Source organism: Ostrea edulis, chromosome 10, assembly GCF_947568905.1.
Source record: "Ostrea edulis chromosome 10, xbOstEdul1.1, whole genome shotgun sequence".
Taxonomy (NCBI): domain Eukaryota; kingdom Metazoa; phylum Mollusca; class Bivalvia; order Ostreida; family Ostreidae; genus Ostrea; species Ostrea edulis.
In genome coordinates, this window is record NC_079173.1 from 32,566,405 (window position 1) to 32,589,324 (window position 22,920).

The 22,920-nt window shown below is 33.4% G+C and overlaps 2 protein-coding genes across 4 annotated transcripts in view; both read right to left on the reverse strand.

Annotated features, from left to right (window-relative positions):
* Positions 1-22,920, reverse strand: part of LOC125665806 (uncharacterized) — a 247,148-nt gene that overhangs the window by 155,457 nt on the left and 68,771 nt on the right. The gene's annotated exons all lie outside the window — the stretch shown is intronic.
* LOC130046470 (uncharacterized) lies at positions 9,108-22,442 on the reverse strand. Of its 3 annotated transcripts, none has more exons than XM_056150987.1 (5): positions 22,234-22,442; positions 18,369-18,457; positions 16,023-16,134; positions 13,581-13,687; positions 9,108-9,345 (listed from the first exon to the last, which is right to left on the reverse strand). In XM_056150987.1, exons 1-5 carry the CDS (start codon positions 22,259-22,261, stop codon positions 9,169-9,171), a joined length of 513 nt encoding a protein of 170 aa, XP_056006962.1. In that variant the 5' UTR covers positions 22,262-22,442; the 3' UTR covers positions 9,108-9,168. The 3 variants fall into 3 exon arrangements, with proteins under 3 accessions (XP_056006962.1, XP_056006961.1, XP_056006963.1); XM_056150986.1 differs by having other exon boundaries at positions 22,114-22,413; XM_056150988.1 differs by lacking the exon at positions 18,369-18,457 and having other exon boundaries at positions 22,114-22,244.

Here is a 22,920-nt window from a genome sequence, read left to right on the forward strand (position 1 = left end):
ACCCTAGTTCAAGTCGTTCTGAGGTGTTGCATAAAATCTGTAAAAGCATGTAAATCTTATTTTTTTTATTCATATATAATCACTCCTCGATTAACGTGATTGTGCCATGTCTCCTATGTTTGCAAATTTGCTAAATACCAATGTTGAATATGACGTCACAATGCACTGTTTACATCAATTGCGTTATATTTCCCATGTTCAATATATAGGCGAATCAAATGTCCAAAATTAGGATGCTTAGCTCTGTCCTCGTGCTAACTTCGGGTTGTTTTGGATATAGATACTAATGCCAATACGTTTTGCTTCGCCCTCAAACACGGTCACGCCGTAAGACATATTAATTAAAGTAAAACATCAAACTCCCTGTCGAGGCTTCATTACGTCACCTACGTAATGCATAACTGGAAGAGTTTGGTTTTTGAGCAAACGTACTCTGGCGGAAGTTTGAATAAAGCATAGATTATCGGCTCTGACGTCACAGACTACCAAACGACATAAACGCTACCATAAAGTAAAGCATAGATTGTCATAACTGACGTAGAGTCGCTGACATGATGTTTCGATTTCGTGATCAGTGTCCTGCCTATCATGACCATTGGGAAATAACTTTGTCATTTGTTATTTGGGACCGTTAATGCTGATCAAACCGTCGGACACTCAATTTTACTGGTGATGTATCAGCACCAACGGTCGCTAATAACAATAGGAACACTATTATTCTCATTCTCTTCCAATTTCGCAGTTTGCTTGATCTTTACATTTTATTTGGTTAAGTTTTGTTTTGTAAAATTCACTGTACGTAACGAAATGGTCATGTTTCGTGTTATGTTTTCACATCATTATGACGTCACAATCAAAATCTTTCCGTTTACATCTGAATGCTCGTTTTATTGTTTCAACTTCAGTGCATTAGCCAGTTAAAATGAGATTTCAAAACATGTTGAATCATATGACCTATGAACTGAGTCAAAATCATTTAGGCCATGTGGAATTTTTTTCGTGAGAACACATTTTTGTTTAAAGACATCTTTTCACAAAATTAACGATTTCTGTGCTGTCATGATCTACACACATGTGAATATAACCTCGGCTAAGATTCGGCTCCGATGAATATTTGGACTGACCCTTTACCAAATCTCAGAGCATTTTTTCATAATTCATGTCTGGAAATATACATTCAGCTTCGGTAAGTTCTAGTAATTAATGTGCACTTAGGTGACACTACTGTTCGCTTCCATTAAGTGATTTGACTGTTAAAGTAATTTTGCATTGCTTATCTACTAGGTATCTAAGTTACATAAGAAAAACCTACTACTAAATTTTCCGTTCAAATGACGCTTTCCGTGGCACATTTTATCTTCTGAAATTGTATGTTATATAAAATCATTGATATAACGTATCTCCACATTCCTACATATGTACTTGTATATCACTAATTTAAAAAAAAAAACAGTTTATGGGAACTCTTCAATTTCGAGAGATAAAATATTGCGCTATGGAAGTCATCATTTGAACGGATACTTATCATTATGCAATTACATACCTAGACAGTAACGCAACATAAATAGCTGGTTTTGTTTAATAGTCAAATAACTTATTTGAATCGAGCGACAATGTCTCCCAGTTGCGCATTAATTTTTAGAACCGACAGAAGCTGAATGTAAATTTCCAGAGATGAATGATGAAAGATTGCTACGAGATTCGCTGAAGACGTCAGTCCAAATATCCAGCCAAGTCGAATCTCAGCTGAGATTAATGTGAATAAAGAATAAAGGCAAACGGCCCATGGATCTCAACACTGACCGGAATGATATTGTTCATATATATACCACCATAGGGAAAGGTGAAAATGACGAACAGTGATCAATCTCATAACTCGTGATATATAATACGGTATGACCGCTGGAAAGAGCGAAGCATGGAATGGTTATTGGCGTGTCCCAAGAGATAAACAGTATTCTGTTAAGTACGGTAAATCATAATTCATTTAAAAATATGTATTATTTATTATTTAGGAAATTCTCCTTACGGTAAACGCCCAGTACACTTTAACATTTAAATATCAAAGGGGGATACATGAGGATAATTACAGTATCTGCCTATTCCTTTAACGCAGGGAATATAGCGCCAGCCGACGTAAACCGTGCATTGTGACGTTACACGTAGCCTCGAGTTTTTTGGTTTTTTTTCTTTTTCTTTGGAGATAATCTCTACATACTGTTCCATGTTACACGCTTTTTCATTGGTTGAAAAGTTATTGGAATATCTCGTATCCAACGAAAAAATAAATTCCGGAACTACTTTCTATTGGAATGTTGGGGATTCTTCTGTATGCTTCGTATTTATAGATCTACAATGTGTATTTATAGATAAGGAATCATGAAAAGAAGAACTTACCAATTCTATCGATCATTATAAGTTTATTCAACAGAAACAAATAATATGTCTTACGGCGTGACCGTTTTCAAAGGCGAAGCAAATAGTATTGGACTTAAATCTATATGCATAACAGGACAAAAAATATCTCGAAGTTAGCACCTAAAGGGTGAGGACAGAGCTCTGTCAAAGCATCCTAACTGTAACATTTGAACGCGGAAAACATAGCGTAATTGATGTAGACAGTGCATTGCAACGTCATATTCAGCGTCGGTGTTTAGCACATTCACAAACATAGGAGACGTGGTACAATCGCATTAATCGAGGAGTGATTATAAATGATTAAGAAATTAAGATTTACATACTTTTACGGATTTTATGTAACATCTCAAAACGACGTGAACTTGGGTACACGAGATTCAATATGGAGAAATACATGTTCACGTGCTCGTATTCGAATCTCCGCCATTTGGACCAAAATTTTCAAGTTCCAGAGTATGGTGTACGTATTTATTAATTCATGTCAGCTTTAAGTTAGTTTTACGGGTAATGCGTGCACCGATTAATGATGGACGTTGAAGCAGACAGGAATCGTTATGTAACAGATATACACAGTTTAGCTGTTTTACAGGTAACGTGTCTTAAAATTTTATATACACATGCATCGTCCGACGATGGAATATGACAATCTACCATTGTATTGAATGTATGATTCAATAAATGTAAAATGAGAAGCTTTTGAAATATGTGACAAGTCGGTGATCTTCTAGCATCCTCGTAAAATTCACATTATCAAAGAGATGGGCGGACCGCCCGATGGATTATTTTTTATTCTCTTTATTCTGATAAATCCACGAAACAAAATGATAAACTCCATTTGTATCTCGTTAGAACTTTACAACACGTTGTCATTCCATTATACAGACTGCGACACACTTCACCCGTGCCAAACAGGGTGTCTTTAATCAGGGAAGATGTTAGAGTCGAAAAATTTTCCTGTATTGAATGTTTGTCTGGTCGAGGTTCTGTAGTTTATAGAAATCGGGAATCTAATCATATACACTGAGCATCTGGTTGGATATCTTGCGTGTACAATTCAAAATTTACAAACTTGGATATACAGATAAGGGAATAATGATCGAAATATACATCTGTGTGAAAATGCGGGTATTACATTTGCAATCCATAATAAACAGTTGATTACACAAAGACACATATAAAAGGAAATATATAAACGAAAATATAGTTTTATTATCTCTTTGGGAACCATATAATTATTTACGGTCTCTGTATGTTCATAGTCATTGATTGAACAGGTGAGAGAGAGAGAGAGAGAGAGAGAGAGAGAGAGAGCGTCCTACTTCGATGTACAATATATCATTTCACAGAAGGAAAAAAAAGATCAATGATATAAATGTAAGCTTACAAGCATTAAAAATTTCCAGCTATTTAAAATATTTTGATTGACAATATAGTAGAAACTTACAGGAGTTGATGTTTATAATTGTATTCATTACAAATTAAAAAATATATATTAGTTTGAACTGTGCATGTAGAAAATACTGACTTTGTATGTTAGAATAACGGAAAAAAGTAAATTGTCAAAAAAGTGGGGAGAGCAGACCAGCCTCCCTGTCCACCCCAAACCCCTGTATACATGCCTGAAACAACATATCAATTCGTGTTAAAAGAAAGGTGCATATCTGCATTTTATTAAATTCCAAAGGAGCTCGAATTTATGTGTGTCCCTTATCAATGATTTTGTATGCAAGATTCGTTCCCGAATTTAGAATAATGCTTTCAGTCAGCAGAAATGAATTCATTTTGAAGTACATCTAGTTTGAATGCAAATGTGGGGTTCCTTCTTTTAATTTAATCAGACTCGTTAAAACCCCTCCCCAAACTATGCAGCTTTGTTTCTATTGATATCTAAATCGCTATATAAATCCGGATATAAATTATATAATGTTTTTTCCTAATCATATAGATATTGATACAAATATTGAAAAAGGAAAAGGTTTATACTCTTGGCTTTTGCATATCCTACTAATGCATTACAGTATATTGACACTGTATCATATCAAATAAAACTTCAACACCAATTTTACTGATTTATGAATACTAACATCTAATTGAATACATTTGAATTTGAAATTTCGACGTACAGAGGTATGTCTATTTTCAGTATACATTGTATATCCATTGCGCCAGATCTACGAAATGAAAATATTTATGAATAAATTACACTCAAGCCTGAAAGTAATCATTATGGCATGTTACAGAAACGTTAAAACACACATATGATATATATAGTCCTGCAATACATGCATGCGATTTTTCTGAATACATGTATTTATGTATTCGTGAAGGAAGTTCCTACGCTTAAAAATATCTTGGTCTTTATGCATTTTGTTTTGTGATTTTGGTTTACCATTCCTTACATTGTGTAAATGAAGGAAAACTTAGTAAAGGGTGCAATTCAACACCATACAATTAGTATACATGTATGTGTTGCAAAGCAAAATGTACATGTAATAACTAGACATGTATCGTCATTTTTCGGGGGGGGGGGGGGGGGGGGGGGGGGGCGGGGGGGGGGGGGGGTCAACAGGAAGAAAAAATGGAAAATTGGATTCTTCAAAATTTCTTGCCATTCAAAATAATAATTTGAAAAAGATGAATGAAAACAGCAATAAAATAAAACAAAAAACCCAAACAAACCAAGATGTTTTGTCCGATGCTCAAAGTCCTAATGTGGGGGTTAAGGGTCAAAGAGTCTTTTACTTTGACTGCCTCAATAATTTCCCCCTATACTTCATTTTCGTCAATCGTTGGGGGTGGGATGAGGTGGTTAGAGTCCTCTAGCTACTATGAGTGCCTCATAATATCTTCATTTTCTTAATTGGTGGTGATGTGTGTCTTCTACTATTATATCAGAAATTTCAAGCTGGGGTCAAGTGGGAGGAGGGGGGTTGTAACCCAATATATCTTTTATTTGCATTACAAAATAACAAAAAAAAGATATTGTTATTAAAGGTGGGAGACAGACACTCTTGTCCCCTCTCCTTGATTCTATGTGCTTGATAATATATGACGCATGATTTATGATAAATTAAATTATTACATTTTGCATTAGTACAATTTGCATCGAGTTCAACGCAGAATGTAATAACGCAAAATGGCATAGATATATAAGATCTATTGAATGCCAAATTATCATAAAATGAAGTAATTGAAAATAACATTATTTAAAGATATGTTTAATTTTCAATTATTATGTGCTTTAAATGAATCAAATAAATCTGTATTATCAATTAATGAGAGCAATATTGAGTTACTCTTCTCTTTTATTGAATTAACGATATCATTTGTCTTAATAAGAGCACGATTATTACAAGATCATCACAAGATCATCGTTTGAATCGCCCCTCTCCTCTGAACTTCATTTATTTTCTCTCTCTCTCTCTCTCTCTCTCTCTCTCTCTCTCTCTCTCTCTCTCTCTCCATACACTCGTACAGTGCTGTATGTGCAAATTATATATGCATGAACAATTTATGTACCTAAATGATTTCCTGATTTATAAATCTGCAATACTCGGACCAGTAAATCATACGGTATAAGGATTCATGGCACAATACAGGGTAAATATTATACTCTGATACTTCCCCTGATTGAAGATAGCTGACCTTATATACTATGCAAATCCTGATACATATAACAATAGAATATCCAACTAATATGGCGGATTAGCAGAGAAATATGGCGGACATATAGAATTATGATATATTTATTAATTCATGTCAGCTTTAACGAAAACTGATTATCCTGGCAGTATCTATCACATATTGGTGGCTGTATAACACAAATATTAAAGTGGGAAGAGGATTAAAGACTTGCATTAGCAAACTCTTTATAAAATGAGAGAGAGAGAGAGAGAGAGAGAGAGAGAGAGAGAGAGAGAGAGAGAGAGAGAGAGAAAGGTCACAGGTATGTGTATACATGTATTTGTTACATAACACTTTTTGTCTGTTTCAACGCCCCAGACATCGATCGGCGCACGCTTTACCCGAGAAACAGCAAAAGTAACTTCACGAAAGCTGAATTATCCCTGTCTTGTTTCTATTGTGTAATTCTGATGTTAGTACCGCCCATGCGATAACAAGGTGGGAGGAGCTCGTTTTATCACATATGCCATAAAAAAAAACCTGTTGATGATAATCAGATACAATTCCTGAACAACAAAAGAAAATCACTGTAAATATGTGACAATCAGCATTATAATCAAGTTCTTGACTAAATTTTGTGGTAATAGCATCTCCAGACGGGGTAAGTTCACTTTTATTTTTATTTAAACATCTTAATTTGCTCATTGTAGTTTCTGTGTAATTTGTGTGAAGCCTAATATTCTATAAAGAGGTATAGCGCATTTGCTGACGATACGGCCGACTCTAAATGGAAAAAACCGGTTTCCAATAATAGACTGGCGTGTTATATTTAAATATAAGGCCAACGTTTTAGATGTTTCGTTAACCAAGATAAATAACTGCCTCAGTTTAGCATTACTGACATTTATATGAGTCGTTCTTTACTTAATAAACCATTTCCCTATTTGGAATGATGAACAGTACAATATTTTCATAGACCTGTGCATTCATATTACACAACAACCCTTTTACATATGGCATTACTTAACTCACTGTCTTTTTCTGACATGACTGCAGCGCCTTTAATAGATGTCATCAGTTTATTTACCTTTGGTTGAGAATTCGAGTGCTTATCTTTGCCTAAATATCATATGACAGTTGCTACATGAGTTTTTATTTATTCTATTTTTTTCTTTTTTTTTGAGAAGTCGAACTGTATAACAGTTCTTTTCCTCCCTTGACTTATTTTTACTTATTACATGCTGTGCATTTGTGTCCTTTTTCTTGTAGTATTTGTTTAGCTTTTCGTCAGCCACATTACGGTTTGAAATTCCTGTGCACACAGGAACATGTTAGTGTAAACAAGCGGAACTACATGTACAATGATCTCGGAATAAATTTCCTTTCTTAAGTCGTAACTTGCAAATATTAGAGGTTATGATGAGAATGACTAATATTTGTTATGATATATGTATCACATTTAACACCCCCCCTCCCCCTCAAGAAAACGACCCAATAAAATGAAAAGCAAAAAAAAAAAAAAAAAAAAAAATAAAGTAGATTGGAAAAATATTGGACTTGAACTCGGGGAATGTATGGTTTAAGTGTAAGATTACCGAGCACCTTAACCACTAGGCCACCCAGGCTTGTAAGTTTAAAGTTTTAATGTTTGACAGGCTGCTAAAACTCAAGGTAAATTTTGAGAACGATTTTTTCATATTTTATCCATTTTCAACAAGAGGGCCACCTTAAACCAAATTTCCTCAAACAGACTTATATACAGTCATAAGCAGGTAAAACAACTTCAGTGTTTTATTTCTGGTTTAAGGTGGCCTTTTACAACAGTTTGCAGTTTTTTATGCCCATTACGTTACATCTACTATATACTCTATATAATCAGAGTGATGTTTTATGCTTATCAAATAAATATACTATCAAAATATCAATATCTTTATTAAGTAATTTGGGTAAACACAAGTATAAACTGACATTGTATAGCAGAATAATTGTAAAAAAATGATATTCAAGAAAACGGTATTTATGTAGGCGAAATTGCATACCAAGTGCGCTATACCTCTTTACGGAACATCGTTGCCACGTGTTCATAGCTAGAGTTAAGTCATTCTTATCAGAATTTAACCCAGTCTTCGTGCAATGTATAGGAATACAGGCACGTTGATTCATAGATACTTCTGTGTATTATGAAGAGTACTACTGTTAATACTGTTCGCCGTTCTTTACGATGTGTAAATCCATGTATATTTTGAGTGTCAAGAAAGCGCTCTGATATTTATATGACTCAATGTTAGGGACATATAGTGCTTATGTAAGCTTTATTGTTTAAGGTTTCCGGGGTAGGCTTATCAATAATGTCAGGACGAGGTTCCCGACTTTAACCTGCGCTAGTAGTGGACATGTACAGACGAGGCTCTGGATATCACCTACTTCCCAGTCAAACCTGAGGATAAGGATCCGGAGGGTTCTTAGAGCGGACAGAGTGTCCGTATGTTATAGTGGAGAAATCTCAAAGTCGACTTAGTAGCATGTGGTACACGTGGAACGGTCGTCATATCATTCACAGTCTAGGAACAATTCACGTGAAGTGGGAAAAAACGGGCAACAGAAACAAAGCAGGGCCATATTTAAAGGATCTAGACACTTAATCATCTATACTTGTGTATTATATTGTTGGTTTTATTGTGAATATATATGTGATATATATAAATATATATATATATATATATATATATATATATATATATATATATATATATATATATATACAGTATATATATATATATATATATATATATATATATATATAACCAAAAACAACTTTGTATTTACTGATCAGAGTGCCGGTCAATCGTGACAATCATACACAATGTATATGCTAGTGTGTCAGAAGTGAACATGTATTGCTTATAGGAGTTTGATCACTGTTCGTTATCTTCCCCTTACATGTATTTCGTTTTTAAAGTTCCATCCATGATGTTGTAAACCAATTCATGAAATATATAGGCGTGCAAAGTCTCCCCTTTTTAATTAAGCATTTTCGTCAATTGCAAAATTTGAAAAATTAAAAATCAAGCATCTTCATCATTTAATTAGCATAGTATACAATCATGATGTAATGTCCTCTTGATATTACATGTAATGGCAGTTACCAAGAGTCCCCCAGGTACAGCGGCCATCGGAGTTACGTTTGCAGTACCACGTCCGTAGGCAGTTGTAGTTTGTAGGAACATTACACTTGTTCATTGTTGGCGGGGGTAGTTCAATCCCCGGACCGTTACCCAGCACTTTGGGGTAATTGAATACAATCTGAAAAAGCAATGACGTCACGATTAACTGATTTGTCTTTGAATGTTTCAAATTTTTCATCAATGAATTTTTAAAGATTTTGTAATTTTACTTCAAAATACAGTCTACTCCGTATATATTGAAATTCAGTGGACCGACTTGAATCGTTCTTATTATACAAAATTCAATGTAACCGATGTTGAACTATATAGTTAATGTTACCGTGGATTTATTTTTAATTCAATATAACAAATGGTTCAATATAAGTGATTTCAATATAACAGATAATATATAAAAATTGCATGAGAGTAACATTGAAATTTTCACCCCGAGAAAACTATTGTCAACCGAACTGTAACTAAGTACTTACTAATTCTATAATAGATAGTCTTACTGATTCTATAGTAGATAGTCTTACTAATTCTATAATAGATAGTCTTACTGATTCTATAATAGATAGTCTTACTGATTCTATAATAGATAGTCTTACTAATTCTATAATAGATAGTCTTACTGATTCTATAATAGATAGTATTACTAATTCTATAATAGATAGTCTTACTGATTCTATAATAGATAGTCTTACTAATTCTATAATAGATAGTATTACTGATTCTATAATAGATAGTCTTACTGATTCTATAATAGATAGTCTTACTGATTCTATAATAAATAGTCTTACTGATTCTATAATAGATAGTCTTACTAATTCTATAATAGATAGTCTTACTGATTCTATAGTAGATAGTCTTACTAATTCTATAATAGATAGTCTTACTGATTCTATAATAGATAGTATTACTGATTCTATAATAGATAGTCTTACTAATTCTATAATAGATAGTCTTACTGATTCTATAATAGATAGTATTACTAATTCTATAATAGATAGTCTTACTGATTCTATAATAGATAGTCTTACTAATTCTATAATAGATAGTATTACTGATTCTATAATAGATAGTCTTACTGATTCTATAATAGATAGTATTACTGATTCTATAATAAATAGTCTTACTGATTCTATAATAAATAGTCTTACTAATTCTATAATAGATAGTCTTACTAATTCTATAATAGATAGTCTTACTAATTCTATAATAGATAGTCTTACTAATTCTATAGTAGATAGTCTTACTGATTCTATAATAGATAGTCTTACTGATTCTATAATAGATAGTCTTACTGATTCTATAATAGATAGTCTTACTAATTCTATAATAGATAGTATTACTGATTCTATAATAGATAGTATTACTGATTCTATAATAGATAGTCTTACTGATTCTATAATAGATAGTCTTACTGATTCTATAATAAATAGTCTTACTGATTCTATAATAAATAGTCTTACTAATTCTATAATAGATAGTCTTACTAATTCTATAATAGATAGTCTTACTAATTCTATAATAGATAGTCTTACTGATTCTATAATAGATAGTATTACTAATTCTATAATAGATAGTCTTACTGATTCTATAATAGATAGTCTTACTAATTCTATAATAGATAGTATTACTGATTCTATAACAGATAGTCTTACTGATTCTATAATAGATAGTCTTACTGATTCTATAATAAATAGTCTTACTGATTCTATAATAGATAGTCTTACTAATTCTATAATAGATAGTCTTACTGATTCTATAGTAGATAGTCTTACTAATTCTATAATAGATAGTCTTACTGATTCTATAATAGATAGTCTTACTGATTCTATAATAGATAGTCTTACTAATTCTATAATAGATAGTCTTACTGATTCTATAATAGATAGTATTACTAATTCTATAATAGATAGTCTTACTGATTCTATAATAGATAGTCTTACTAATTCTATAATAGATAGTATTACTGATTCTATAATAGATAGTCTTACTGATTCTATAATAGATAGTATTACTGATTCTATAATAAATAGTCTTACTGATTCTATAGTAAATAGTCTTACTAATTCTATAATAGATAGTCTTACTAATTCTATAATAGATAGTCTTACTAATTCTATAATAGATAGTCTTACTAATTCTATAGTAGATAGTCTTACTGATTCTATAATAGATAGTCTTACTAATTCTATAATAGATAGTCTTACTAATTCTATAATAGATAGTATTACTGATTCTATAATATATAGTCTTACTGATTCTATAATAGATAGTCTTACTGATTCTATAATAGATAGTCTTACTAATTCTATAATAGATAGTATTACTGATTCTATAATAGATAGTATTACTGATTCTATAATAGATAGTCTTACTGATTCTATAATAGATAGTCTTACTGATTCTATAATAAATAGTCTTACTGATTCTATAATAAATAGTCTTACTAATTCTATAATAGATAGTCTTACTAATTCTATAATAGATAGTCTTACTAATTCTATAATAGATAGTCTTACTAATTCTATAGTAGATAGTCTTACTGATTCTATAATAGATAGTCTTACTAATTCTATAATAGATAGTCTTACTGATTCTATAATAGATAGTATTACTGATTCTATAATAGATAGTATTACTGATTCTATAATAGATAGTCTTACTGATTCTATAATAGATAGTCTTACTAATTCTATAATAGATAGTATTACTGATTCTATAATAGATAGTCTTACTAATTCTATAATAGATAGTCTTACTGATTCCATAATAGATAGTCTTACTGATTCTATAATAGATAGTCTTACTAATTCTATAATAGATAGTATTACTAATTCTATAATAGATAGTATTACTAATTCTATAATAGATAGTATTACTGATTCTATAATAGATAGTCTTACTGATTCTATGGTAGATATTACTGATTCTATAGTAGATAGTCTTACTGATTCTATAGTAGATAGTCTTACTGATTCTATAATAGATAGTCTTACTAATTCTATAATAGATAGTATTACTGATTCTATGGTAGATATTACTGATTCTATAGTAGATAGTCTTACTGATTCTATAGTAGATAGTCTTACTGATTCTATAATAGATAGTCTTACTAATTCTATAGTAGATAGTTTTACTGATTCTATTATAGATAGTATTACTGATTCTATAGTAAATAGTTTTACTGATTCTATAGTAAATAGTCTTACTGATTCTATAATAGATAGTCTTACTAATTCTATAATAGATATTCTTACTAATTCTATAGTAGATAGTCTTGTTAATTTCATAGTAGATAGCATTACTGATTCTATAGTAAATAGTCTCACTGATTCTATAGTAGATAGTCTTACTGATTCTATAATAGATAGTCTTACTGATTCTATAGTAGATAGTATTACTGATTCTATAGTAGATAGTCTTACTGATTCTATAGTAGATAATCTTACTGATTCTATAGAAGATAGTTTTACTGATTCTACAATAGATAGTTTTACTGATTCTATAATAGATAGTCTTACTGATTCTATAATAAATAGTTTTACTGATTCTATAGTAAATAGTCTTACTGATTCTATAGTAGATATCATTACTAATTCTATAGTAGATAGTCTTACTGATTCTATAGTAAATAGTCTTACTGATTCTATAGTAAATAGTCTTATTAATTCTATAGTAGATAGTCTTACTAATTCTATAATAAATAGTATTACTGATTCTATAGTAGATAGTCTCACTGATTCTATAGTAGATAGTCTTACTGATTCTATAGTAGATAGTCTTACTGATTCTATAGTAGATAGCATTACTAATTCTATAGTAGATAGTCTTACTGATTCTATAGTAGATGGTATTACTAATTCTACAGTAGATAGTCTTACTGATTCTATGGTAGATAGTCTTACTGATTCTATGGTAGATAGTCTTGCTGATTCTATAGTAGACAGTCTTGTTAATTATATAGTAGGTAGTCTTGTTAATTCTGTAGTAGGTAGTCTTGTTAATTCTATAGTAGGTAGTCTTACTGATTCTATGGTAGATAGTCTTACTGATTCTATGGTAGATAGTCTTGCTGATTCTATAGTAGACAATCTTGTTAATTATATAGTAGATAGTCTTGTTAATTCTGTAGTAGGTAGTCTTGTTAATTCTATAGTAGGTAGTCTTGTTAATTATATAGTAGGTAGTCTTGTTAATTATATAGTAGGTAGTCTTGTTAATTCTGTAGTAGGTAGCCTTACTGATTCTGTAGTAGATAGTCTTACTGATTCTATTAGTAGAAAGTCTTAGTGATCCTATTAGTAGAAAGTCTTAGTGATCCTATTAGTAGAAATTCTTAGTGATCCTAAAGTAGAAGAAGCTTACCGTACAGCTACAGTCGTATTTTTTAGTTATCCGTTCTATATCAGTGTCGTTGACGTATTCCATTGATTGGTATTCGCTAATATGTAAATTAACGCCAAACCTTTTTGCTGTTTCAAAAAGAGAAAATATTTCTGAAATTCGTGTTTTGATTCGAATACCTATGAATGAAGAAGCAGAGATCAATCTCATGAATCCCACAAAGAATACAAAATCAAGGTGCCTATGCTATGTTTTTATAACGACCTCCATTTCATATGATTTGGTGCTTTACAAATTCCACTGAAGAGCCGTAGAGCGAAAGCGCTTTGGAATCATATGTACATATATATATATATATATATATATATATATATATATATATATATAAGTAAAAAATAAAAATGAAACACGAAGTCTTCGTGTTTCATTTTTATTTTTTACCTATACTTTTACCGATCATTGCTAAAAGTAACTATTATCTATGTGTATATATATATATATATATATATATATATATATATATATATATATACTACTACTAAAAATTTGATAAGGATCATAGATATTTTTCTGTTTAAAAATTAATAACTGCATAACTGGCAATATTGTGTCCAAATGAAATCAAAAACGTGTTCAACAAACTTGCACGTGCATTTCATGCCATGGGAAATGCTTTTCTCATCACAGTTTATGCTTTTGCTACCATTGCACGATTTTCACTCAGGCATCGGTGTCTGATTCTTTCTAAAATTTCAAACTCACTTGAGTGTTTACACTACGTTTATCAACACAATGCCCCCTCAACGTGTAAGGCGTCGCCTGGCGACAGAACTGGGCAGATGTATTGGAATGCTTGACGCTTGCTATTCACAACGTGAGGTTGCAAATGCACTAAACGTCAGCCTGAGCGTTGTAAACAAGTCCTGGAACCGACAGCAAACTTTTGGTACAGTAGCACACCGACATGGGGGTGGTCGTCAGAGGTCGACAACCCAACGCCAAGACCATTTTGTGGCTCTTCAGGCACGACGCCACCCCTTCTGGACAGCAACCAGCCTACGTAACGACCTCCTGAACGCCTCAGGGTGAATGTGTCCACTCAGACGATACGGAATCGCCTTCACAATGCAGGTCTCAACTCGAGAAGGGCATGTGTTCGAGTCCCTCTGACTGTTCGACACCGACGGGAGCGATTGGACTGGGCTGGAGATCATGTCACTTGGACACAGAACGAATGGGTTCAAGTTCTGTTCACCGATGAGTCCAGGTATTGTTTGGACTTTACAGACAGGAGTCACCGAGTGTGGCGACGACAACGTGAACGTTTCCATGATGCCAACATCAGTGAACATGACCGTTATGGTGGTGGTTCCATCATGGTCTGGGGTGGAATCAGCAGGGATGGAAGAACATATCTTCATGTCCTGGAGAGAGGAACAATGACGGGGGTGCGGTACCGGGATGAGATCCTCGATGTTTACGTCAGACCCTACGCTGGTGCTGTTGGCCCTGAGTTCATCCTGATGGATGATAACGCCCGTCCTCATCGCGCCAGGTTGGTGGAGCAGTACCTTCAGCAGGAGACAGTTGTCCGTATGAACTGGCCAGCACGCTCGCCGGACTTGAACCCGATTGAACATGTATGGAACATGCTGCAGGTTGCCCTTTCACGCCGTAGAGCACAACCCACGACTTTGGCAGAGCTCGGAAACGCCCTCGTGGAAGAGTGGAACAACCTTCCCATTGGAAACATCCAGTGCTTATTGACAGCATGGCTCGATGTTGTCAAGCCGTCATTGATGCAAGGGGAGGCCATACCCGGTATTGACGCTTCATCGACTAAGTGTAATGATGGACTATCCCCCAAAACTGTGTAATTTTTTCTCTGTTTTGCTGTTAACGTTTTGTAATGAAATACCTTTTGGTGTTGTTATCAGATTTCAAGCATTCCGTATTGATAAAAGTTCATGCCGTTCATGAATTTTCATTCATAACCTGAGTAAACACGTTTCTGAGTCAAATTGATGTCTTTTGTTATGTTAGTGGTAAATTACACATATATAACCTAGTGATCCTTATCAAATTTTGAGTAGTATATATACATATATTATATATATATATATATATATATATATATATATATATATATATATATATAAGCACAAACAAACAATTATAACACCCAACCTTACGTTTACCCCTAGGATCTAAACGATACATGTGATAATCAATTAATTAATATATAAAGCACTAAATAAATAGGGAAGTCGTTGTGGCCGAGTGGACTTACGCACTGGTTTGACAATCTTGCTAGGCGGTGGGTGCCGTACGTCGCTGGTTCGACCCCGGGCTGGGGCGAAAATTTTCAGTACCTAGTTGTGATTATTTAGTGCTTTATATATGTGTGTGTGTGTGTGTGTGTGTGTGTGTGTGTGTGTGTGTGATACGATGAAAACCACAAACCGTATATAAGATAGGATTTCCCTTTCGTCAAAAAACCTTTCCCACAAGAGAAACCTGGTCCGTCTCCATACAGAGTTCTAAAGGCGAAGACTTCTTCTTCGTTACCATCGAACTGAGTGAAATAAATGGGAAACGCACAGTTAAGACAACGTGAAGATCACTGGATCAAGATTCTGGGCACTGCCTTTCCATATTGAAGCAACAACAACGTATGATGTAGGGAATTTGACTAGTTCTCTACGAAATAACGAGAATGTGACGAGACTTAATTTACACGATTTCACACTTGATTCACTTTTACCTTTCGTCAACACAAAATTTGGGTTACATCATATTCGCAAAATACTTCACGTTGTTCCATGAAGAGCTTTAAGTACGTTATTTGAAGAAGACAAGGCCAGACTTTGATTTTTCAACACCAGAATATAGACTGAATTGTATCATTCTCACCGCGGGTTATTAATGATAATCCTTCCGAATTATGCCGAATCATTAAATTTAGATTTACTAACAAAGGAATAGATGCCATCAACATAGCAATATCCTTTGTTATAAAAAAAAAGTTCACTCTTGTATTCCAGCATATTTCAAGTTCTAGTCGATGACCTGTATTTCTTATAATTATACTTTTACTATTTTAATTACAAAATTTACAGTGCCTAGACATAAACCATCTTATACAAAATTCACATATGTGTTCTTGCCCTTCTTCTTTCAACTGTAGTCCAGCTAGACATGACATTACTGGTAATGTTGATATAGTTGAAAATGATTATCTGAAATGACTTATCATTAATAAGGTCCTGAATTCAGAGACCCCCAGTCTATAAATTGGTTACAGAACTTCAACTCTATTATGAATTGTGAAAATAACGAACAGTGATTAATCTTATAACTACTATCAAGAATACAAATTAGAGAGTTGGGCAAAGACGAACCCTTCATACACCAAAGGTAGGATCAGGTGCCTAGGAGGAGCAAACATCCCCTGTTGACCGATCACACACGCCATGGATCCTATGTCTGGATCAATTAAACAATCATTGTAATTATGTCAAAGTCTAACGATGAAAAAAAAACTTGATACCTTGTAAGAATGGATAGAAAGTAAAAGAATATTTAAAAATCCGGTATTAGATATGTCAAAGCAAAAGTACCCATCATCTATTATGCTATGTTTATTAAACCATGCAGAAGTTTCAAACTATGAAATTCTTCAAGATCACGCTTCAGTTTTAAACACATTTAATAAATTATTCAATGGGACGATTGAACAAAAGAATGCTTTCAAAAATAGGTACATTGTTGGATGCAATAAAAGTTCTACTTAGCCCCCATTTTAGCTTTATGATAAACGGGATGATTTCAGCTTCTCCATCATATTTTGTAGCAATATTCCATTATGATCTGCATATGGCTTTGTGTCTCTCAACGATTCGATGCGTAAAAACTTGTTCTGCGTATGATCAGTTTTTAAAAGAGACAGGTAATGACAAACAAGTTGATGTTACAAGGGTTTCAATAGTCTCGTTTGATGTCAGCATTTTGCAAATTCCATGATCTTTATATTGACCCAGTTTGCCACATTACAACCTGCCATGGAGTCAAATGTTGTCTGACGTGTTACATACTTATTGTCAGGTCGTTCTTTACACACTGATTTTGATTACGGATTACTCTGTTTATCTGATTAAGATCTAGGGCTCGCGGCGGATAGGAGATGGTTACTCCTCCTAGACACCTGATCCTACTTCTGTCCAGGAAAACGTGTTTGAGGAGAGGGTGTTTGCCCAACTCTTAATTTTGCATTCTTTATAAGAGTTTAAGATGATAACTGTTTTTTATCTGTACCTTCTCATAAATATTAACAGTTACATTATGAAAAATGAAGATAACGAAGTATAACCCTAAGATGAAGGTTATCTCTAAAGTGTAAGACACAAAATTTATATGCAAACTATACAGTCATGCTCGCATCCCATCATACAGGGCACATTCACAAAACTTGTACAGTAATGCTTGTATCCCATCATACAGCGCGCATTTACAAACTGTACTCTTATCCATTATCTCAATTCTCATACTACAATATACGTTTACAAAATTTGTATATTCCTCTTTGAAAGAAATTTCATTCCTGCATTTCAAATAATCAACGTACATTCATCAATATTCTTTGTCTCTTTGATGACCAGTTCATGTGTGTATTCCCTGCTTACAGTACACCAGTACTTTACAAACCTGTTATGTCTCCTGGGCACTCAAACACTAGGATCTTCTTTGACAGTTCTTTACAAGTTTACGTTGTACGTATGTACGTTTGACAGCCATTTAAAGTTTACTGACCTTGTACGCATTTTTGACAGATATATCATGTTCGTAATATGTCCTTGAGTAATCCAGAATAGGTGTCTCATTTACTTCAGCCTCGAAAACTGTCAAATAGTAATGAACGCAATTATAAATATAATGTTGAATAAATGTATAAACATCGACTCGGCAAAATAATGGAAATGTCAGGTGAATCCAACTTGGGACCTTATTTTCTAAATTGTCCTTGTTCTGGTTTGGTGCAGATGTTTGTGTAGGCATTTATGTCAGAGAAAGTTAGAACGTCCGGAGAAAAAACTACGAATCTAAGTGAGCTACCATGTACCCTTCTACATCCAATCGATGTTCAATAAAAAGGATCGAATCCGAGTTACAGAGGTGAGAAGCAAATGTGTTACCTATTCAATTTCTTAACTGGAAAGTCCGCACGGACATACTACAGTGCAAGCTGGGATCCGGTAGGATCATTTCGGTGGAAATCGGAATTTCAATTTCCTGTGGTATAAATGTAAATTTGATTTGTATCAGAGAGAACGCAGAGCAATTTGAAATTTCTACCTGAGACATGCGTATATCCAGATTTGCATTAGACGACTATGCGTTGAACGCCCAGGGTAGGAATTGTGTAAGTTCAATAAAAAAAATCACTTTGAAGGAAGTTACCTCCTGAGGTTTTGAGCACAACTGTGCAGGATGCTACAACTACTTATTCACTGGTTCAATACTGATCCAATTGCTGGTGGATGATGGAAAGATTGATAAATCAAAATGTTCTAAATCTGCATAATATTACATTTCTGTTTCATCCAAAACAAATTCTATTCTTATACTTCAATTCGTGTATTTCAGTTTTATAATTTATGATACAAATAGTTGAGAATTGGAGCTAGTTTAAATGTTGTAATTCATCAATTTGGTTGAGATATTTTCCCAACAGCACACCAATTCTTGAATAACTTTAAATTATTTTACTAACAATTTTATATAAAAATTCAGTATTTTCGCCAATACTGTAATTTAAAGATTTGATCTCTAGCCCCCACTTTTCATAGTTTTATTTCAAAATTTAAAAGAAGACTTTGAACATTATGTGAAATTTTAGAAATTAACATTACTCCTGATATGTCCTTTTAAACTTTCAAATGATATCATGAATTTTTTTTTTCGCATATCAAGTGCAAAAAGGTTATTTATTTCCATTACTAGCGTTAAACTTTTTTATCTGTATTTTCAGATGACATGATTATGTATCTATTTTATGTAATGATTGATTTGTGTTGCTTATGTTGTGTTGACACCAACAGACAAATCAAGTTTAATTGAATAAATCCTGAGTCAATTGTAAGTGCAAAAAGGTCGTGTTTAACATTATTGCTCGATAACACGCATTTTGACCCCAGTCCTTTTTTTTTTTATTTTCCCAATTCTCTTTCAATGTTGAAATAAAAAAATACACTTCTCAAAAGAATTGATACTACTCAAAATACCAGGTGCAAACCGCTTTAAGAAATGAAAATAAGTTAAGAATTCAATGTAAAATTTCCTTTGAAGACAAACATGGATGCAAACAGAATAAATACAATCATTACTTATAAATGTCTTATATTGTATACCTGTTGGTCAGATTGCCACATTATCAAAAACACCGACTTGATTACATGCACATCTAATATTAAACTCTATAATGTATTCAGCTGGTGGCTTACACATGATCAACTCAAGGACGGTTTTTCAAAGAAAATATTGTGAATCTATCAAAGAAAGTAATCAGCATGTGAACGAAACCTATCATAGCGGTATGGTAATGAAAACTTGGAATAGTCATTTGCAAAATAAAAACAAAGCTACATTGAAGGGTTTGCGTGTCAACGAAGGCATTAGACTAGGATCAACGACAAACAATTTCCGAATATTCGTGACGAGGAAATTATATCATAGGTTTAAAACCAAGTTGTTTAAAAATGAAATATTTAGTGTCATAGTTTGTTTTGAATCAAAAGATGGATGCGATAAGCCTTAGTTTGGGGTGTATAAATATACTAGGCTGTTTTCTCTTTATTTATTGGTTGTTGTGTAGAGACCTGCTCAACATATTCATGTTATATTGAAAACCACTAAAAACCAAATGGCTGTAAACCTCATAAAATCTGTAGAATTTCTGACAAAGATTCAGATTCAGTGAAACCTGTCTAATCCGACATACGCTGGGAAACAAACATCGGAATACGCAGTGTATCGGAATAAACACTCTGATAGATAATGAAATTGAAAATGAAATTTAAAGGTCAGAATGTCCATTGAAACAGATTGCACAGGTGTCGGATTAGGCAGTTTTCACTGTAATTGTAGCTCTGATTGATATGCCCAGGATACTAGGCAATGCCATCTGTCACATTTCACACGCAGGAAATCATTTTCCATTAGGGTTTAAGGGATATCCCTGGTAATATCCCATTTGAAAATAAACCAGCCGGAGTGTAGCAGAGGAGCTTACAACAATTTCTCCTCGGCTTGTCCAACCAAGAATTTTACACGAAGGCAATTGATCAAAGAATCCATGCAGATTTCAAGCATAAGAAGCTTTCAAAAAACCCGATTTACTCTGATGGACGGTTGAGTTGTGATTAATTTCTTGAATACATCTTTATTCGCGTGCGAAAAATTATCATGAGGTTCAGAAATGAAGCTCGTGAATATTTCTCGTCGCGAACCAGTTTATTAATATTTCTTGTATTCGTTCAAAATTATCTCGGTCGCAAAATTAGTCACTGCAAACAAGTTTATAACGAGTAAATTGGAAAATGAAGTCGTGACGAATAAAGTTGGTTTTACAAACCACGCAACGGGGGTGGGGGGAGGATGTTACATTGTGAGTTCCCGATAAAAATTATCTAAAGTCGGTGATACAAAATAATTGACAATATTCAACAACAAAATACTGACGCAGTGTTCCTTCCACTCAAAATTTCGGAACTCAAGATTGTAAGTGCACCTAAACACGATTTATAATGATATTCTTAAAAGATAAATGCAATATTCTTTTCAGAAATTTCGTAAGTGCAATGTTCAAGCTTGTAAGACAGAGGAAAACATGGTTGAAGAATGCGTGTTTTAACACCAAGTATGTATTTGCGCAAGTACTATAGCGCTTTCTGCTTTATATCCTGAATCTTCGTATATATTAGTGTAACAATTAGAATCCCGTAAAATCCACTAATCTGCGAATACAACAATGTTAAAAAACAATATATATGATCATCAATAGCCCAAGGTTGTAAACAAGGTGTCACAATGCGGTCACGCGTACATGCGTACGCGTACACATGTATCGAAGTACATGCGTACTTCGATATGCGTTACGCCTCGTAACGCATATCGAAGTACGCATGTCGAAAAATCACAAATTTGGAGCAAATCCTGATAAAATGAAATCAGAAATGTATTGTTTATTTCGTTTTGATATTTTAAACTATTATGTTTAATATCAATAAAGCAGGGATTTTGACTCCATTTGTTATCTCATCGAATTTTTCTATAATCTCAGTACAATTTAGGATCCTCATAGAAATCTAGATATCCCATTTTCTCAAACTAGAAATTCCATTTTCACCCAATAGGATTTGGAATATCAGGTTATATTCGTAGACTAGTGGAGTTTACGGGATTCTAATTGTTACACTAATATACACGAAGATTCAGGATATAAAGCAGAAAGCGCTCTAGTATAAGGCAATGAAGAATTAGATATGAAATACTATACCGTATGTCGCATAGCAATAATCTTCCTGGTCATAGGTGGGAATCCAAGTGCATCCCTGTGTCAGGGCAATGAAACCTAAAGTTAAAACATATACGGAAATCATCCTTAGAATAAGCTTACCGAGATGGGTCCGCAGTGACTGCCTCATCCTAGTGACTCCGTTTATATATTGTACAGGGACCGTATTGTGACACCTTGTTTACAACTTTGGGCTATTGATGATCATATATATTGTTTTTTAACATTTACATATTTGCTCTTTCTAGGAAAATCATATTTTCATCTTGAATTTTATCTACGTTTAATGAAAGCCCTGGCGATAAAAATATGACTACGTAATTACAAAAGCATGACTCGTTGTAATTAATTGTTTTAATTTCAGTATAAGGTTTTTACGTCTGCAATGGCTTTTCAACCTACGAGTGCATTAAAATAAATTGCAATATTGTGGCTGAATAATATGGCGTTATGGTGATTTTAATTATACACAGCCTACTAGCTATGTTTAACCATCACCCTAGTAACTTAATTGTGTGTGTAAGGATGAATGTGGCGGGTAGCGGAGGAAAGGGAAATAGAAAAGAGTTAGGGAGAGTAGAAAGAGGAGAGTGAATCTAGGAGGAGGATAGAAAGAAAGGGAGTGAAAAAGAGGGAAGGGGAGCCCATGCACACCTGGCCACCCCACTCATCCACTGTAGGAAAGGATTTTTAGGTCACCTGAGTTTACTCAACTGACCTATTGCAATTGGTTGCCTTCGTCGTCGTGCGTCGTACGTTAACAATTGAACATTTTTAACTTCTTGATAA

What these genes read in the sequence shown, in the direction of transcription:
- LOC130046470 (XM_056150986.1), bottom strand. Translation starts at nt 22,261, where the DNA reads ATGAGGCAGTCACTGCGGACCCATCTCGGTAAGCTTATTCTAAGGATG. An exon ending in TTATTGCTATGCGACATACG is followed by an intron (nt 18,458 to 22,113) that starts GTATAGTATTTC and finishes ACTATTTGACAG; the next exon opens with TTTTCGAGGCTGAAGTAAAT. An exon ending in GAAATCCTATCTTATATACG is followed by an intron (nt 13,688 to 16,022) that starts GTTTGTGGTTTT and finishes TTTTTGAAACAG; the next exon opens with CAAAAAGGTTTGGCGTTAAT.